General features: G+C 39.5%; 2 protein-coding genes across 2 annotated transcripts; one reads left to right on the top strand and one right to left on the bottom strand.

Moving 5' to 3' along the window:
* The first annotated feature begins 1,432 nt into the window (after positions 1–1,432).
* Positions 1,433–14,064, top strand: dthd1 (death domain containing 1). Its single transcript, XM_071459941.1, has 9 exons — positions 1,433–1,925; positions 2,677–3,007; positions 3,942–4,121; positions 4,669–4,928; positions 5,263–5,421; positions 8,938–9,227; positions 10,348–10,598; positions 10,702–10,759; positions 11,696–14,064. Exons 1-9 carry the CDS (start codon positions 1,435–1,437, stop codon positions 12,001–12,003), a joined length of 2,328 nt encoding a protein of 775 aa, XP_071316042.1. The 5' UTR covers positions 1,433–1,434; the 3' UTR covers positions 12,004–14,064.
* On the bottom strand, positions 6,357–9,004 carry LOC139607229 (uncharacterized). Its single transcript, XM_071459942.1, has 7 exons — positions 8,301–9,004; positions 7,947–8,033; positions 7,673–7,841; positions 7,448–7,497; positions 7,208–7,345; positions 6,978–7,137; positions 6,357–6,888 (listed from the first exon to the last, which is right to left on the bottom strand). Exons 2-7 carry the CDS (start codon positions 7,979–7,981, stop codon positions 6,688–6,690), a joined length of 753 nt encoding a protein of 250 aa, XP_071316043.1. The 5' UTR covers positions 7,982–8,033; positions 8,301–9,004; the 3' UTR covers positions 6,357–6,687.
* Positions 14,065–16,114: the final 2,050 nt, after the last annotated feature.

The following is a 16,114-nucleotide window of genomic DNA, read 5'->3' as shown; positions in this document are numbered from 1 at the left end:
TACAGAGTATTCTTAGTGAATATTTGATATTATTCATCAATATTTCGTTAAAGGAGTGAATTGCTTTTGCCGAATACAACATGAACTGAAAAGGGGGCAGGAAACAGGCCACATTAGACACCCGTGTCTCTTGTATTTTGTGTTTTTCAGCTCAGCATGGATGAGAATCTGCATGTGAATAAACAGAAGGATGAAGCTGAGTCTCTTCATGGCAGGAGGAGGGAGGACAGTCTCCTCAACATGTTGACTGAAACTATTCGGGGGGTTGATGCTGACAGACGATCCGCAGATCATCATGAGCAAGCAGTGGGTGGGAGGTGGTGCACAGGAGAAGAACCAGGTATAGGTGGAGGAGAGGAAGTAGAGAGAGGCAGTGAAATAAGGATGCTCAGTCCAGCAGAAGATGAGAGGGAGAATGAAGGGAGAGGAAGAAGAGCTAATGAGGAGCAGGTGGAGAAAGAGTGCAAGCAAAAAGTTCTCGGAGTGCTGAAGGAGCTGAGTGTTTTTCATTCAGACCGAGTGAGAGCATGGAGAGAGGCACTCAGAGAATGTGCCTCCATGCTCAACAGGTGTCCTCCAGGGGGCGGCGATCAGCAACATCAGTCCACAACAGGTATGGATGTTAATCTCATTTATACTTGACTTTTTCTGCCTTTTAGAAATGTTGGAACATTTGAAAACATTAAAATATCTTAACACAGTGAGTCTTGAAATCTTTGACATTTCTTTGTGTGGAAGTAACAGATATTTAAATGTAAGCATGTAAAAGGAGTTGATATGTCAGCTGAGGTTGAAATGTGGGCATGAAATGGAGTTGAAGTGTTGGTTGATGATCAGGACTGTAAGAAGATCAATTTACTCGCTGAAGGTAGTTGAAGTGTGAAGACTTCAAATGAAATTTCTGAAAGGATTTGAAACATGCAGTGAGAGGATATGAAGTGTCAGTTCATTGTAAGTAGGAAATGGAGTTGAAGTGTTGAGTGAAGTTGAAACGAAGTGGTTGGTTAAGTGGAAGTAGTTTAGGTTTTGGTGGATTTGAAGTGTCTTTGAAACTGCTAGTCAGTTAAACTGGAGTTATAGGACGTGGTTGAAGTGTAATAATAGTGTAATAAAATTGCTGAAAGGAGTTGAAGCGTCAGTTGAAGAGAAGGACCCTAAAGAATTAAGGTGGATATTCAAAGTCTATTTGTAAGGCAAAAGCCTACAAACATTATACACAGTGTATAAAACACCAGAACATTTGACTTTATGATAAATAGTTTATGAAATTCAACAACAATTTTGTGAAACAGCAATTGTTTTAAAGCATAGTTAAAGAATCAATCAAATTAAATTGTTTTGTTTTTTTGGGATTTTGTTTTTTGTTATTTTTTTGTTACAACAGTTGCCCATGTCCTATATGTCTGTTTTGTTTCAGAGCCAGAATGTAAAGTCATGCCTTGTTCAGACTCCTTCAGTGATACATTTCAGAGTGTTGTGGAGGACACAGAGAAAATTCTGCAAAAACTGAGCACAATCATAACTAAACTGGATGCAGAAATTCTCCAATTATCTGCAGAAGAAACAAGTGTGGATTCAGCTCTTCAGGAAACCAGTAACCCAGAAACACCAGTGCAGCCTGAGGATGGCAACAATCACCTGAGCTCCCATGATCCATGTGAATCTGACCCTGAGCATAAACAGGAGGGCGAGGATGAAGGTGATCAAAGCCATACAAGGCTGTCAACAGACACGAAACAAACATCAGACTGCAATGATGTGGAAGACACTTGGAAAGAATTGGAGGTCAAAGGTCAAGTGTGTGGTAATGAGGACTGTGTTTTTCCAGTGAGTCAGACCGATCTACTGAAGGAGACAGAAAAGAATGCAGAGAAAATAAATGTTAGGAGCAAAGAAGAGACAAAGAACGAATGGATCACAGTGGGGTAAGTTGATAATAATATTTATGAATCAAGATTGCGGATGTCTTGTCCTTCATGAAGATACATTTAACCAAACTTCAGCCAGACATATTTTGATGTACTCTTGAAAACAGGAAAGTGAGAAATCTCCACTAGAATTTAAAATACAATTGCGTTTGGTGGTGCCAAATGAGATAGAGCATTATTGCAGTTTTCTGCTTGTTATGAAGCGTAAATTAATTAATTTTGCCACCACCCGTGTCAACAGCAAAAATACAATTTAACATAATGGATTTTTAAGACTGTGAAATATATCAACAAGTCCTCCCTAAAGAAAAAAAAAAGCTGTTTGTGTGCTCTCTGCAGTGCTTAATCACAAGGTGCACACGTTTTGACCGCCTGGTCTCCCTATAGCAGGCTATTTCATACAGTTCACTGTCAAGTCAATGCCCACATTTGTCTAAACACCAAACAAATCAGGAAAATTCAGATCAGAGGGACAGACCAAGTCTGGAAGAGGCTGATATGGAAAATTTGTGTTGCAGCTTTTTAGAAATGTTGCTTGAAGATAATATCTCTGCTACAAATTGTACTACTCCTATTACTACTTCTAATATTAAGAGCAAAGATAAACATATAATGAAGCATATCATGCAATTAGAAGCTTTTTCATGTTGCCTACAGCCTTCCATATTTCTTGTTTCAGCTTGAGCTTCACTGCTTAATGCTTTGAATCTGTGTACATACTGTATATCTATTTTGAAATAACATCTAGGCTCACCGGTAAAATGGAGGACAGCCAATCAAACGTACCAGACGCATGCTTTATCAGAGCACCCATAGGTGTGGCTGAAGTGCTGAGGTGCGAAGTGGCTGACACCTTCAGCTGCCTCATGGTGACCGGATCGGAGGAGCTGGTCAGCAGAGTGATCAGGGTCAAAGTTCAAGGCGAAACCAACTTTCACTTCCCTGTGACCATGGTTGTGCCGTTCTGCGCACGTTACCGTGGCAACTACAGGGATGTGGCTGTCAAGATAATGGATGGGGAGATGAGGGCGAGCTACGTCACTCCTGTAACAACAGAGAGCACGTATGGAGGACAGAGGGTAAAGTTTTATACCTCACATACTTCCAAACATTTATTTGATTTTTAAAGATGCTCACTTTTATTTTAATGCCATATCCATTAACAAAGACTGTCATTTTTGATTTATAATATATATACATTTCTTGACTTTCTCTGTTTTACAAGACAGACCTAGCCGAAAAAGCCATAAAGTGGTTTGAGGAGATAAAAATGTAGACTGAAACAAGTTTTTGACTTTCTTTTTCATATTCTTAAAACAGAAATAAAAGTTTAATCTGGATCTAAGTTTCTTAGTTTCTTTGTAATACACATTCAATGTGAAGTGTGAAGGTTAATTAGTCACCCACTCAAACTTTGAGACACTATATAAAGAGACAAATCAAGTTCCATCTATTATTTGAAGAGTAATGTCTGTATTTTGTACAGAATGGACATGATTTCTTATTATTTTTATGAATTCAGGGTTCATTTTAATTGGGACAGTAATAACAGCAGTTTTGGACAACATAGCCAGCTGCATAGGTAACTGCATCATCTACATAGAAATGAATCTTCGCTGGCTGGACGTTCTCTACTATGTTGTTCAGAACAATTGAAAACAAATCAGGTTCTAATTCAGAGCCTTGTGGTGCACCTCTTTAGGACTTTAAATCTACAGATATCAAAAGATCATTCCTCCTGGGACCATATTGCTTGTAAATCATTGTAATAATAACTGACAATCAAGAGTCTTAAAAACCTTGGACTTGAATTTTTTTTTATGAATGGACGCAATCACATTATAATAACTACTGAGACTGCTGTAAATGTACTTAAGCCTGACCTAAAGCCAGGGTAAACATCAGAGGGATGTTGCTTTCTGTCAGAAACAGTTTGGTTTGTGAATTAATAACTGATTCACATTTTGGCTGAACTGCATAATTTCACTTATGTGTCATTTATGTTTTCATCAGGGCTCATTTGCAGAGGTGAGGGTGTACTCCTTGGGTCTCTTTGCAGTGGTTTCCTGTCTAAAAAGAGAAAATTACACCATTCCCAAAAGGGGTTTGTCACTTAAGCTTCCCATGGACCCACGCATTTGTCTCAACTACCTCCCAGGAGCCTTCACTTCTCCAGTTATGGCACAAACCATGGTATGGAGATGTGAATTGATCATTATCCATCTTTCTCCTATTTGACTTAATACAAGTGTGGCATAGCAGAATTCTTTTGTTTACACAGCTTTGTTCGTGGCCGTTTCAGATTGAGAGGTGGGTAAAACTCCTGTGTAAGTTTGAGATCAGCCCTTTGAAAAGGGGCTCAGTTTTCAAAATATTGGAATTGTTTCAAACATGAGACAAAAACAGAGTAAGACATGGTAAGGGAAAGGGAGAGAAAGAGAAGCAGATAGACTGCTTACATGTTCATGGATTTTTCGATGGGAAAAAAAACAGCTGTGGGTGATATTTGAATTGACTTCTGAGTCCAATCATCTGTGAACTAACTTCACCAAAGCAGTTTGTTGCTTGATCTTACGTCAAAAACCAACATCTCCCACTCTGCACGGCTTTCTCAGACAAAACAGCCTGCTGTTGGCAAAACAAAAGTGTTGTGAAAAAAAAATGTTTTCATATCACACAGCATCTCTGTCTAAACTTCTGCCTAAATAATGCAGAACAGCTGTTTCCTTGTTTACTTCAGATCCAGCCGGTAGACGCCGTCCTCCTGGCTGCCGTCAAGTCCAGATGTGATGTCTATTACCCAGTAGTGTCTACGAGCCCACTACTCTACCTCACCCACCCGACCTCACAGGCCCTGAGACGCCCTCTCACTGTCACCCTCCCCTGTCCCACGAACCCTGAAAGGAAGAGGGAGAAAAGGGGACAAGAGAAGGAGACAGAGCATCATCACACCGGTTCTGTTTCTCCAGCATGGGATCAAACTGCTTGCAACAGAACGAGGTAAGACAAAGCCTCTTTGTGTTTGTCGTAATTAAAGCATCTGTGGCTAAAAGTAATGATTAGCTCTTAAAGAAACAATGCATTGTTCAGCCTGGAATTGAGTTCTTAAAGTTATTAGTTATCCCCCTATAAAAAGGAAACTAAGTTTCTTAGGGCTCAGCTATAATCAAAAATGTCTTTACAGGATTGAGATTTTTCCAGATTTAATATCCCAGCACATAAAGGAGTTCAAATCAGCATAAATGACAAAAAAACGGCTCTCATATAATGCTAACAGAAATATTTTAAAAGCAGGGCTTTTACTTGTGATGGCTGGTTTTGATATCTCTGTCAGAATACTGGGTTCCTGTTTGAAGTCCCCAAAGGAAACGTCCAATGACCTGCTGACTGTTCTGGGCTCAAGGGACAAACAATGGAATGTCCTGGAGAAAGTCACGGTCAAAAACCAGCAAAACGGATTGGCGTCCTTTGAGCTGGCAGAGAGCTTTGACAGGTTTGTAACATCATGTTTTCTCCTTGTGCAAAAGTAAATAGCTGATTTAGAATAGTACAAATCAGCTTTGTTTAAATAGTCCTTTAAGACAATAAGTTGATCTAAGGTAATTTACAGGACAAGGAACAAAACTGAATACATGAATCAGGAAAAATGTATAGACACAACACAATGTTTTCCCACAGAAATAATGTGCAAAAAATCAAAGAAAGAGATTGGGCACACTTAAAAACCAATAACCATTTGATATGTCCTTGATCAAGGGACAGATAATAGTTTAGGAGCTTGGCTGGAGTATGTTGGGTTTTTATTCCAGTGCTATGGCAACAGGAGTGCAGATATACATTACATAAAGTATTTAGGGCAAAGATCACATAGTGTTTGTATATAAATATTAGAATTGTAGATTTAATTCTAAAGCTAACAAGGACCCTCTAAAGGGAGGCAAGAGCAAAGGTAAAAGGGTTTTATAATCTTGTTAGAAACCTTGCTGAAGAGCAAAGCTCCAGGAGGCTGCAGAGAGATGCTTGGGTCAAAATATTAAGAGTTACAGTAAATTGGATTTAAAAGCCTGGATGATTTTCTCCAGGTTGGAAATTTTGACTCTGGAAATTGTAAATGGTTTGACATTTGGCAAAAAGCTGCATGCTGTGCCAATGAGAGCTGAGCTTGGTGGAAAAAGAGAGGATATATCGTCAGCTAGTTGGAGAGAATGCAGCATCTATTCTGTTCAAATCTGTCATTTATTTGGATCTCTGGTCTATATTTCTGACAAATTTCCTGTTTAATGTAAAAGAACATCTACCATGAAGAAATCAAATGGGTTATTTCTACTGTCTTTATCAGTCTAAAGAAAAGACAAACTGTTGGTTGTGAGAAAATAATAAACTGGGCCAATTTAAAAAAAAAGCGTTTGCCATTGCTACACAGCTAACATTAGCATTAACAGCGCTGTTTCTTCAGGGCTGACAAGATGCTACATTGATTTGGTTCCCGGAAAATAACAAGATGGTTAGCATGTTCGCTTTAGTGGTAGAAAAGAACAGATAGAAATAGAAGCAAAACAAGACGGTTGCTTTCCTCCACTCGAGACTTGGTGAGTTGGCTTGGCTCTTGGTGAGTAAAGGATGTTTGATGTTGAACTCACAACGTTTCCTCTCGACTCATAAGTAAACAGCTGTTAATGCTAATGTTGTTTATGTAGCAACAGCAATGTGCATAGCTACTTTCTAGTCTTTATCTTGAACATATCTGTGACAGCACCTCTCAGGTGATGTGTTGTTGCAGCTTCCAACTTAACAAGACAACAGCACAAACTGCAATGTGAGGCAGACACATCCAAAGCAGAACTACAGACAGTGCAGACAGCCCCAGGGTCAGACGAGTAGGGTAACGCTCATTTTTAGCATCATTTCTCTGAGGTTCACTGCTGATTTGATTGATTTGTCCACCCACAAGAAGTACAATCTGAAAAACAGACAGTGTAATATCAGAATTGTTTCATAAAGTGCTACAGATACATGTGCTGTGATGCCAAACTGTAATAATTTTCTTACTACATCTCCTCGTTCCTGAGCCTTCCTGCTGAAGTCCACTAGCCACTGCAGCTGATTTGAGGGACTGTAGGTTTTCAGCTTGCTGCTGTTGTCTCCCACACACAGTGTCACTATGGGCCGGCTGCCCGCACCACGGATGAGGATGTAGTAAATCCTCCATCTGACAACAGAACAGAAAATGCTCTTATGCGCTGCAGATTTATTGAATACTTTTCATTTCCTGTATGTACCTTTTTGCTGAGATGCAGTTGACAGATGTTGACTCCAAGATCATGCGTCTCTCAGGGGAACCAGGAAAATGTATTAATCTCATAAAATCAGGAGATCCATGCTGTGCTGCTCTTGTCACATCAAGGAGACTGTTGAGGCTGGAGCACAAACACAGAGAACAGTACACACTGTTTTGACTGTTTGGTGCAGAAAAGAATATTTTTTGTGTGAATGACAGTAACTGAAAGTCACTTCAACACCTCTCAGTTAAGTGCAGCCTTTTCCGTTTTCTTTTTGCAAGGGAGTTAGCCTGAAAGACACAGAAAGCCAAAGCGGTTCTTATGTTTTTACAAAAAACTTGCAAGAATTACATCGTGAAATTTTCTTTTAAATTTAAGTATTTCAGCACAAAGGAAAGAAGACATATTTTCCATCAAAATCCGAGTGATTGTTCTTTAGCCAGACATGATTTTTAGGTTTCATACAACACATATTTGGTGTCTGAGGCCCATGAGTCCAATGAGTTTGTTTGACAGATGCAGCAGCTTAGCAGGGTCCTGGGCCGTCCTCACAGCCGCATCCACACACAAGCTACCAGCAGTGACTGTCATTAGGAGACCTCCAGCCACATAGAGGAGGTAGAAGACGTTGCCCCTGGTCACACAGAGAGAGCAAGAAGGAAAACAGAAAGTTGGGGAGTGAATGTTTGCATATTTAGGGTAGTCTTTGTCAAGTTTTCTGAAACTCGTGGATCCCTACCTGCGGACAATCAGCTCTGGTGGAAATTTCAACATGGAGAGGTTCGGTGTGTTGATGAGAGGCCCTGCAGGAACAACTCTGACGATGCTAATACAGGAAACAAATTGGTGGCTAATACAGGAAACAAATTCAAACGTGAAAATTAAACACACAGTGTTTAACGTCATCATCATCATCATCATCAACATCATCATCACAGCATTTACTTAACTTCTTAGTCTAGTATTGTTAACTTGTTTAATCCAACAGTTAGTAATAATGGTCTAATTTAAACCAAATTAATCTACAAGATGTAATTTGAGTATGTCCTGGAAGATTGATTTCAAATATTGTATGTAAAGAACACAAACTCACCGCCCACACAACTCGTGTTCCACCTCTCTGGTGTTTTGATGTTAGAAGTACATGCCTGTTATTCAAATGTGTTTTAGTACAGGGGACAGCATGACAAAAATGAAATGTGGAGTGCTACAACAGACTTAGAGCAAGCTTTCCTTTACATAAGGGGTTTAAGAGAGGCAGTATGGATAAAGGGTGGTGGTGGGGTGGGGGGGGTTGAAATACTTTGAATTCCAGGCTGCGGCATTTCTATGCCAGAGCATAATCACACATTTTTGGTGAAAATGTTAATAAATGTCTAGAGAAATAATAGACAATGAGGATTAAAGGTATCTGACTGCCTGTCTGTCTTACTCACTTGTTTAATAAAAAAATTAATTTAAGAGTATTAGTTTTAAATTGTGAACTGTTCCTTTAAAAAGAAGGTAGCCTCATTATATCCTTTAACTCTTTTCCTTATTCAGCTTGGGAATAATGTGTGCAGAAGGTAATATGAATTCTTCATTCTGTCTTAAGTGCATTAAGTCTGTATTCAGGCTCACGATATCAGACTCTTCCTTCTATTCAGCCACAATCTAATCTCTTTACTGAGCTCAGCTTCTTAACTTTGCCTGTGTCTCCGTCTGTCCGCCTCTCCTCTCCCTCCCCTCAGACTGCTGCTGGTTCGTCTCCTCTCCCCGCTGCAGCCTTGTCACCTCACCTCCCTGGCAGAGGAGCTGGAGGACTCAGTCGGCTGCCACGCAGTCACCGTCATCCTCCAGCATCGGCAAGATGAGCCTCACACCGTCCTGGTGGCCGCCCTGCCCAGCCGAGACCTCAGCTGGGAGCTGAACAAACTGCGAGCTCAGGGCTACAGCGGCCTCCTGGAGACCTCGTCAGACATCTCCATGTGTGAGGGAGACCAGCTTCTGCTGCGTTTCAGTGGCAACATCACCTCCACAGGTGGGGTGTGAAGTTGACTTATGATGGGCCTATGAAAGAAAAGTTTTGTCACTGTTTGTACATGTAAGTCTTTTTTTGTGTCTGTTTTCCTGTCAGTCCACCACTTTGGTCCAGACTGAAAAGTATTGGATGTGTTGCCATAAACTTTTGTGGAGACATTCATGGTCCTACTGACTTTGGTGACCCTCTGATGTTTCCCCTAGCAGCCTTGCATCAGAGCCAATTTTCAAATGCTAGCATGCTAGCCTAAATAATACTGCCCGCCCCAGCTCCTCTCCCACACCAGGGTTCATAGTTAAACATTCAACATGTAATTTAAACACACACGTTCTGAAACATACCTGACCATGACAAATAATAAAGCAGACCCTCCATAAAACTGCAGCTCCTACACAAAGGATACAGACAAAACAGGTGTTAGCTTACTTTGCTGTATTTTTAAGCTAGCAGTGTTAGCAACTATTCAAAACAACTGTTAAAGTGCTAATTTGGTGAAAATATATATTGACAGGTGAAGACAGGTGTTATAATATTACAATATACACAATAAACAAAGAGAAATAGACAGGTATCAAAATTAATTTGACAGATTTTCAGTAATTATGTAAACCACAGATTATGAGAATCATTATACCTGCTTTGTATAAACATGTTAGCATTGGCACATTAGCATTTCATCAGGGAAGTCAGTACTTGTAACCGTACCTATTTGTTTTATGATGTTAGTTCGATGCCGTTAAAGACACAAAAACATAATCCTAAATGTAGCTATAGCAGTAAGTCATAAAACAGTTCCTTTTGTTGGGGAAGTCAGAAGGTCACAAATACCTGAGCCAGGTCGAAACAGATTTATCTCCCTGCTGCTTGCTAACTGATTGTAACACAGTATATAATAAAGGCAGGGAATTATATGTTTGCACAGGCAGTCATCACCGTGCTTGTATGATCTCAGTCTTTGGTGTGTTTGCTCTGACTTCACACTTTATTGATGTGTTTTTTTTTTCTATGAAATACTGGTTGAGGTTTGGTTCAGTTGGTTTTCAGTGAGCACAGATGACACTTAAGAAAATCATAATCATCATAATCATCTTTTGTTTTAAATATTCTCCTTTTACAATAGGAAATCACAACAACCAAAATGATGTCCCAAACCAGCGAATAACCTTTCACAGTCAGCGCATGAATCCCCTCTTAGTGCGTCTAACTGAAGTGGACCCATTTGGGAACTACAGCTCCCCTCACTACAAGGGGACGGCAGTGTTTTACAAGGTGACCAGAGGTCAGCTGGAGTGGCGAGGGGACAAAGCCGTCCTGAAGGACGTCAAGCTCCTGGGAGATCCTGTTTGTAAGCTGTCTCTGACTTTACCCAAGGTGAAGAAGCATTCAGAGTGAATTGAACATTATACTTGATGTGAAAACTGTGACCTTCACAATGAAACGGTGTTCTTACATGTTTCATTTTGTTTCTTCTCAGAAAGTGAGAAGCATTAATTGGCCCATCGCAGCCAGAGTGAAGTTATGTGAGGAGACAAGTGGGTGAATCTGTCTATCAAACAAACATGCATATATATTTTCCCCACTATAGTATTGTTTCTATCTTGTGTCTTTCTCTTCAGATTCTCTTCCTGCACACTGAATTACTCCTTGTTTCCATTATAATATCTATATCTTTTCAACTAGATGTAATAATCTGTCCTTTTTTGACTATGGTGACATCTTCACTGTGACATTTTCATTGCTGTGGTGCTGCTTATTGCTTTAACACTGATGAATAATTCAGTATTAATATCGTATTAATATCATGTCATAACTTTCAATCGAATCATATCATCAAATACAGTATCATACTGTATAGTATCAAGTGCAAGTTCTGAAATACTTGCACTTTACTTAAGTATTTCCATTTTCTACTACCCTATACTCCTCTAAATTTCAGAGAGAAATATTATAGCTTTATTTGATATTTTGTAGATTAGTTTTTATTTTTTTCTTCTAAAAAATGGGAAACATAATCCAGTAAGAGTATGTCAACCTGTTTTAATACAAATTAACTTAAATTTCTTCTAAAAACATTTTTTTATAATTCTAATTCTAATGCAGCAACCTGCCTCAGTTGGTCTTGTTATTAATTTCATTTAAATTAAAAACGGTTCAAATATACACACTGCAGATAATGTGAGGAGAACTCTTAAAATACGATAGTAGTAAGTAAAATTGGAGGGTTTTAATCAAACTGCCTAGTATTTCCCAAAGTAACCTCACAACTACAACAAAAATGCTGATCACACATCAGTTCATCAGTCTTATTTGATAGCTGACAGCTGCAGCCAATTCACTGCATCACTTTGATTATTTTTGCATAAATTTTCCACATTTTGATAAATATCAGGAAATATCTTTGATGCTGTGAAAATTATTTCAACCACATTGCTCATTCCTCCATCCTTCATCTCTTGCCCACCCACCAGATTCCCTGCCAGACTCTCTTCTTCTCTGGCTGGCCGGGGAACTCTCAGAGGAGGAAGTAGCCCTGTTGGCGCTCTCCCTGCGTCTCCGCCGTAGCGCTGCTCAGCTGGTGAAGCTCCGGGCGGGGGACAGTCTGTCCACGCAGGCCTTCCACATCCTGGCCATGTGGAGGAGGGCCCTACCCGCTGCTCCACACCAACCCAAGGCCTCTCAGCTGGCTCACTGCTTGGCCAAGAGCGGCAGGCCAGATCTGGCCAGAGAGCTGCTTCTGCGACAGGCTGCAGCCACCAGACAGGGCTCACTAAAATAAAGAATCTTAAAAAGCAGAAATCACACAGATTTTTACTGCTCCTCATGAGCATGGGTGCCAAATGAGTTGCTTGTTTGATCCACAAGGGGTCAGCATTGGTCTGTGAGAGTCTGCACCCTCTTCAGACACGAGTTAGTGGTTCCCAACCTTTTTGTGCTGTGGCTCCTTAAATATAAACCTATATCTATGTGCGACAAATGATCAATAATTGATTATTTTTACGAGTTATAACTAAGTCAACCAAAAAGAAAAAATAAATAAATAGAGGAAATATCTTGAAAAATGAATTTAATATTTTTTCTAACTCTGTTAACCATTTGACACATTACATCAAACTATGTGTTGTAATTCAATAACTTAACAATCTTACTCCAGATACAAGCACATATGATTCTCTCCAACCACAACTTGATTCATACTTCCATAGACTCAATAAAAAAGAAGTTATATATTTGTACATGTGGTAAAGATGCCCAAATTGTAGTTGATAACTAGTTATGTGTGTGACTAGAGATGTTAACCTATATGTGTTGCCACACTGTGAAATGTATGGGTTTTCTCAGGTTATTTTCACATTTCAGCATTAATCTCTGTCAAGACATTCTCACTTTATTTTGTAGTTTGTCTCCACAGACAGGTAGGAGATTTACACGACCAGTCAGCCATCTCTTCTCTCTGTGTAAACAAATGCTGACACTGAGATGTGACCTCTTTTCAGCTCCCTGACACCGAGTCATCTTTTAGACTTGACAGCGTCTGTTGATGATAACTGATTAGATAACAAAGGCTTTTCTGTCAGTACACAAAGTTATATTTCTTTTTTTGATATAAGCTGAAAAAACTTGGAAGATAATGATTTGTGTTTTGTTTGTTTTTTTTAAATATTTTTTTTATGAATGCCTTTAATATGAAAAACGAATGGATACACTAACACTGCATGTGTTTAATGTGGACAAATTCTGAAAATGTAAGCAGCAGTTGAGAAACATCCTACTGCAAAATCCACTTCATAGCTAATCTGGAGCTTTCAAACATATCTGACAATCTTTACCCTCAGATGGCGTCTTAGTTCAACTCATCCCTCAAACCATGTTTAAGCGGTGTGCATGGAGATAGGGTAAGATCAATACTTAGCATCTAAAGAGGTTTGTGAATGTTTTTTTTTTTTTGCTCTCAAGTAAGCTGTAAATGTTATCTTATTACCTAGTAACCCCATGTTACTTGATCCTGTGACTTCCTGGATGCTGAGTTAGAACATCAGAGTTAAGGCTAACATTAGCAGCTCCATCCCACTCTTAGATTTTGGAAACTTTACACTCCAGCAATCCCAGCCAACGATACCTGAGATAAAGTTACATTCGCCCAATATTTGTTAACACTCATCTCCCTTGTCTCAAAAGCTTCAAATCTTATTTTCTCAATTGATCAGGTAATCTGAAACATGCCAGAATATTGTGAAAAATTTGTCCAAGGTGAGGCCATCAGATGTTGTTTGGTAATCAATTCTCAAAATGTTTGCTAATTTCAAAACAATACAGTATTTTTGTCTTGTTTGCCCAAGTATGTTTTTTAGGAAGCCTTCTCATTCTTACATTTATAGACCAGCTAGCTGTACGCGGCAATACATTTTTTCATGCCATCAGCTCATTAGCTGGTGAGGATGCAGAGTTTCTGCTTTAACCTCTTCAGCACGATATCATGTACAGTCTGTAGCTGTTCCAGCCATAAAGTGCATAATTAAGACCGTTCTTACAGCATTCTTGTTTTTTAAAAAAAAAGTCAACAAGAGATGGTATTTAAAACAAAACTTCAGTTAGTTTAATTAGCCATTAACCAGTAACTAAACGAGGTGGAACTTTTTGGGACTTCCTGTCAATGTTGGCTTAAAAGCCGAGGAGTCAAATATGATCTAAAGCTCCAGGACAGATGCTAAATGAACCTCGTAAAGAAACTGTTTTCTTAACTGCTGTTTCCGAGGCCAAGAATGGACTTTGAACTTCAACTTAAATGCCAGTATGGACAAGAAATAATTGTGCTCTGAAATAAAAATGTGGAGTTGAACACGTGCGATTCCACGTCAACTGGGAGGATTGTGTAATATGATCAAAATCACTGGGAGTGCTACTAAACAGACCTTGTGGTGAGGTGTTTTCTCAACAATGATGTTCTGTTTCAAAACCTGAATTGAAGTTGGTTTATATAGCGCCACAATTAATCCCTCCTATAACTAAATTGCGGACAGCAGAAGTGTGCTCTGTGTTTTTAATGACGCTCACCAGGGTTTTTCTTTTTCATCTGTCTTCGCAGCCTCCCACTCCAGCTGTGTGACATTCTGCAGGCCCTGAGCTGAAGCAGGGGGGTAATGATAGATGCCATGTGTCCAGGTGGGGGGTATGGGACTCCCTGTGGAGACAGAGGAGACCACCCAGTGGTGCAAATGGGGGGAACGGTTAATGAAGTATGAAATGGTAACAGGTGGATCTGATGGATTAAAGAGGATGATTGCTTCTGCTCATTCTCTGTCACTTGCGGACAAAAACGGTCTCCTCTCTTCATTAACCTTTTCTCTTCCCTATATTTCCTGCCCCTGTATTGTTCCCCAGCTTCACACCTAGGTGGGAATATTGCTCCCATATTTCTCTTTCAAACTCTTTACACTCCATCGTGCTATTATCTCCACACTTTTCCTCCCTCTTTCCCTTCAGTGTGATTCTAAAGGACACGTGTGGCATCACTAGCAAGAGAGGTTTGTGCCTCGAGAGTTTGTGCCAGAGGGGGGTATCATTAGTCTGGCATAGGGCCATCAGACACACACACACACATATTGAGGGCTACGCTAGAGGTAAATGTCACAGAGGGGGCTCCCACAGTGCCAGGAAATCGTTTCCTCTCTCATTTTATCTCCCTTCTCTCCCCCTCTACATTATTGAAAAGGCCACGCAGCAAGGCACTCTGGGAGGTTGCCCGTCGTCCAGTGGGGAAGGATACTGGGGGCTGATGAGGTGAAGAATTGCCAGCGTAAAGAGATTCTGATTAAAACCTCATCCGTTTCATCATTCATTTCATCATCTGCCTCTTCTTCGTTCAGTATGCTTTTGCTCCTTTTTTTTTTTTTTTTTTTAAGGGTCCTCGCTGCCTTTATTAGTCGAAGCTTTCATGCTTTTAGTTGTCAAGGTAAAACCATCTGATGTGATTGAGATGCAGAAACAGTTGTGAATTAACATATGCACCGTCACAGCTCAAAATGAGAGTTGTGGAAGAAAAACAGACTTCTTTTCTTCACTCAAAGGAACCCCAGATTTGTTATTAAGTTGTCTGCCATCATAAAAGTGGAAGAACTGGAAGGCCAAATTAGTTATGCGAGCCTATCCATGAACTGTATGGCTGATTATTTTTGATTTAAGGCTGGTTTAATTACCCAAGCTCCTGTTTACTCATTTAGGCAATCATACACACTATACTGCCTCACAGTAATTTAGATCTAAGCACAGCTGAATCCTCATTAAGATTAAATGTTAAGATGCTGCAGAAAAACGGATCATAATGTGTGTTGGTTGTCGAAGCCAAAGTTATGCACGCACATAAAAATTAAAACTTCATATGATCCTAAGTCAAAAATTTGTGTAAGTTAATCTCTATTATTCCAACCTAGCTGAAAACACCTTGACATTAAAAGGAATAATTCAACATTTTAGGAATTGCGTGCATCATCTTGAGAAAATTCATAAAAGTCTCATATCTGTACACTTCAAAAGAGCAAGTTACTTTTAGTTGCTGTTTTTAAGTTGGGACAACTTCATAAAATGATGTAAATACAACTAAATTTGAAGTAATTGTAAGAAGTGGATATAAAATCAACCTAATTTAAGACAAATAGTTATATTTACTTTCAAGGCAATCGGTTTCCTAGATTTTTGATGAAGTGATAAGAAAAACTTTACAGTGTATGGTAAATATGAAGCTACAGCCTGCAGCAAGTTAGCATAGCTTAGCACACAAACTGGAAACAGGGAAACAGCCATTCTCCGTTCAAAGGTAATGAAATTTGTGTGTCAGCAACGCCAAAGTTCACAAAACAATGCAGACTGTTTCCAATCTTTTTGCTGAGCTA

This window comes from Trachinotus anak, unplaced genomic scaffold (genome assembly GCF_046630095.1).
Source record: "Trachinotus anak isolate AG129_WGS33_773 ecotype Australia unplaced genomic scaffold, CSIRO_AGI_Tana_v1 ptg000023l, whole genome shotgun sequence".
NCBI classification, from domain to species: domain Eukaryota; kingdom Metazoa; phylum Chordata; class Actinopteri; order Carangiformes; family Carangidae; genus Trachinotus; species Trachinotus anak.
This window is presented reverse-complemented; position numbering and strand designations above follow the sequence as displayed.

What these genes read in the sequence shown, in the direction of transcription:
- LOC139607229 (XM_071459942.1), bottom strand. Translation starts at nt 7,981, where the DNA reads ATGTTGAAATTTCCACCAGAGCTGATTGTCCGCAG. An exon ending in TCAGACACCAAATATGTGTT is followed by an intron (nt 7,498 to 7,672) that starts GTATGAAACCTA and finishes TGTGTCTTTCAG; the next exon opens with GCTAACTCCCTTGCAAAAAG. An exon ending in AGGCTGCACTTAACTGAGAG is followed by an intron (nt 7,346 to 7,447) that starts GTGTTGAAGTGA and finishes TTTGTGCTCCAG; the next exon opens with CCTCAACAGTCTCCTTGATG.
- dthd1 (XM_071459941.1), top strand. Translation starts at nt 1,435, where the DNA reads ATGCCTTGTTCAGACTCCTTCAGTGATACATTTCAGAGTGTTGTGGAG. An exon ending in ACTGCTTGCAACAGAACGAG is followed by an intron (nt 4,929 to 5,262) that starts GTAAGACAAAGC and finishes TATCTCTGTCAG; the next exon opens with AATACTGGGTTCCTGTTTGA. An exon ending in GAAGTTATGTGAGGAGACAA is followed by an intron (nt 10,760 to 11,695) that starts GTGGGTGAATCT and finishes CCCACCCACCAG; the next exon opens with ATTCCCTGCCAGACTCTCTT.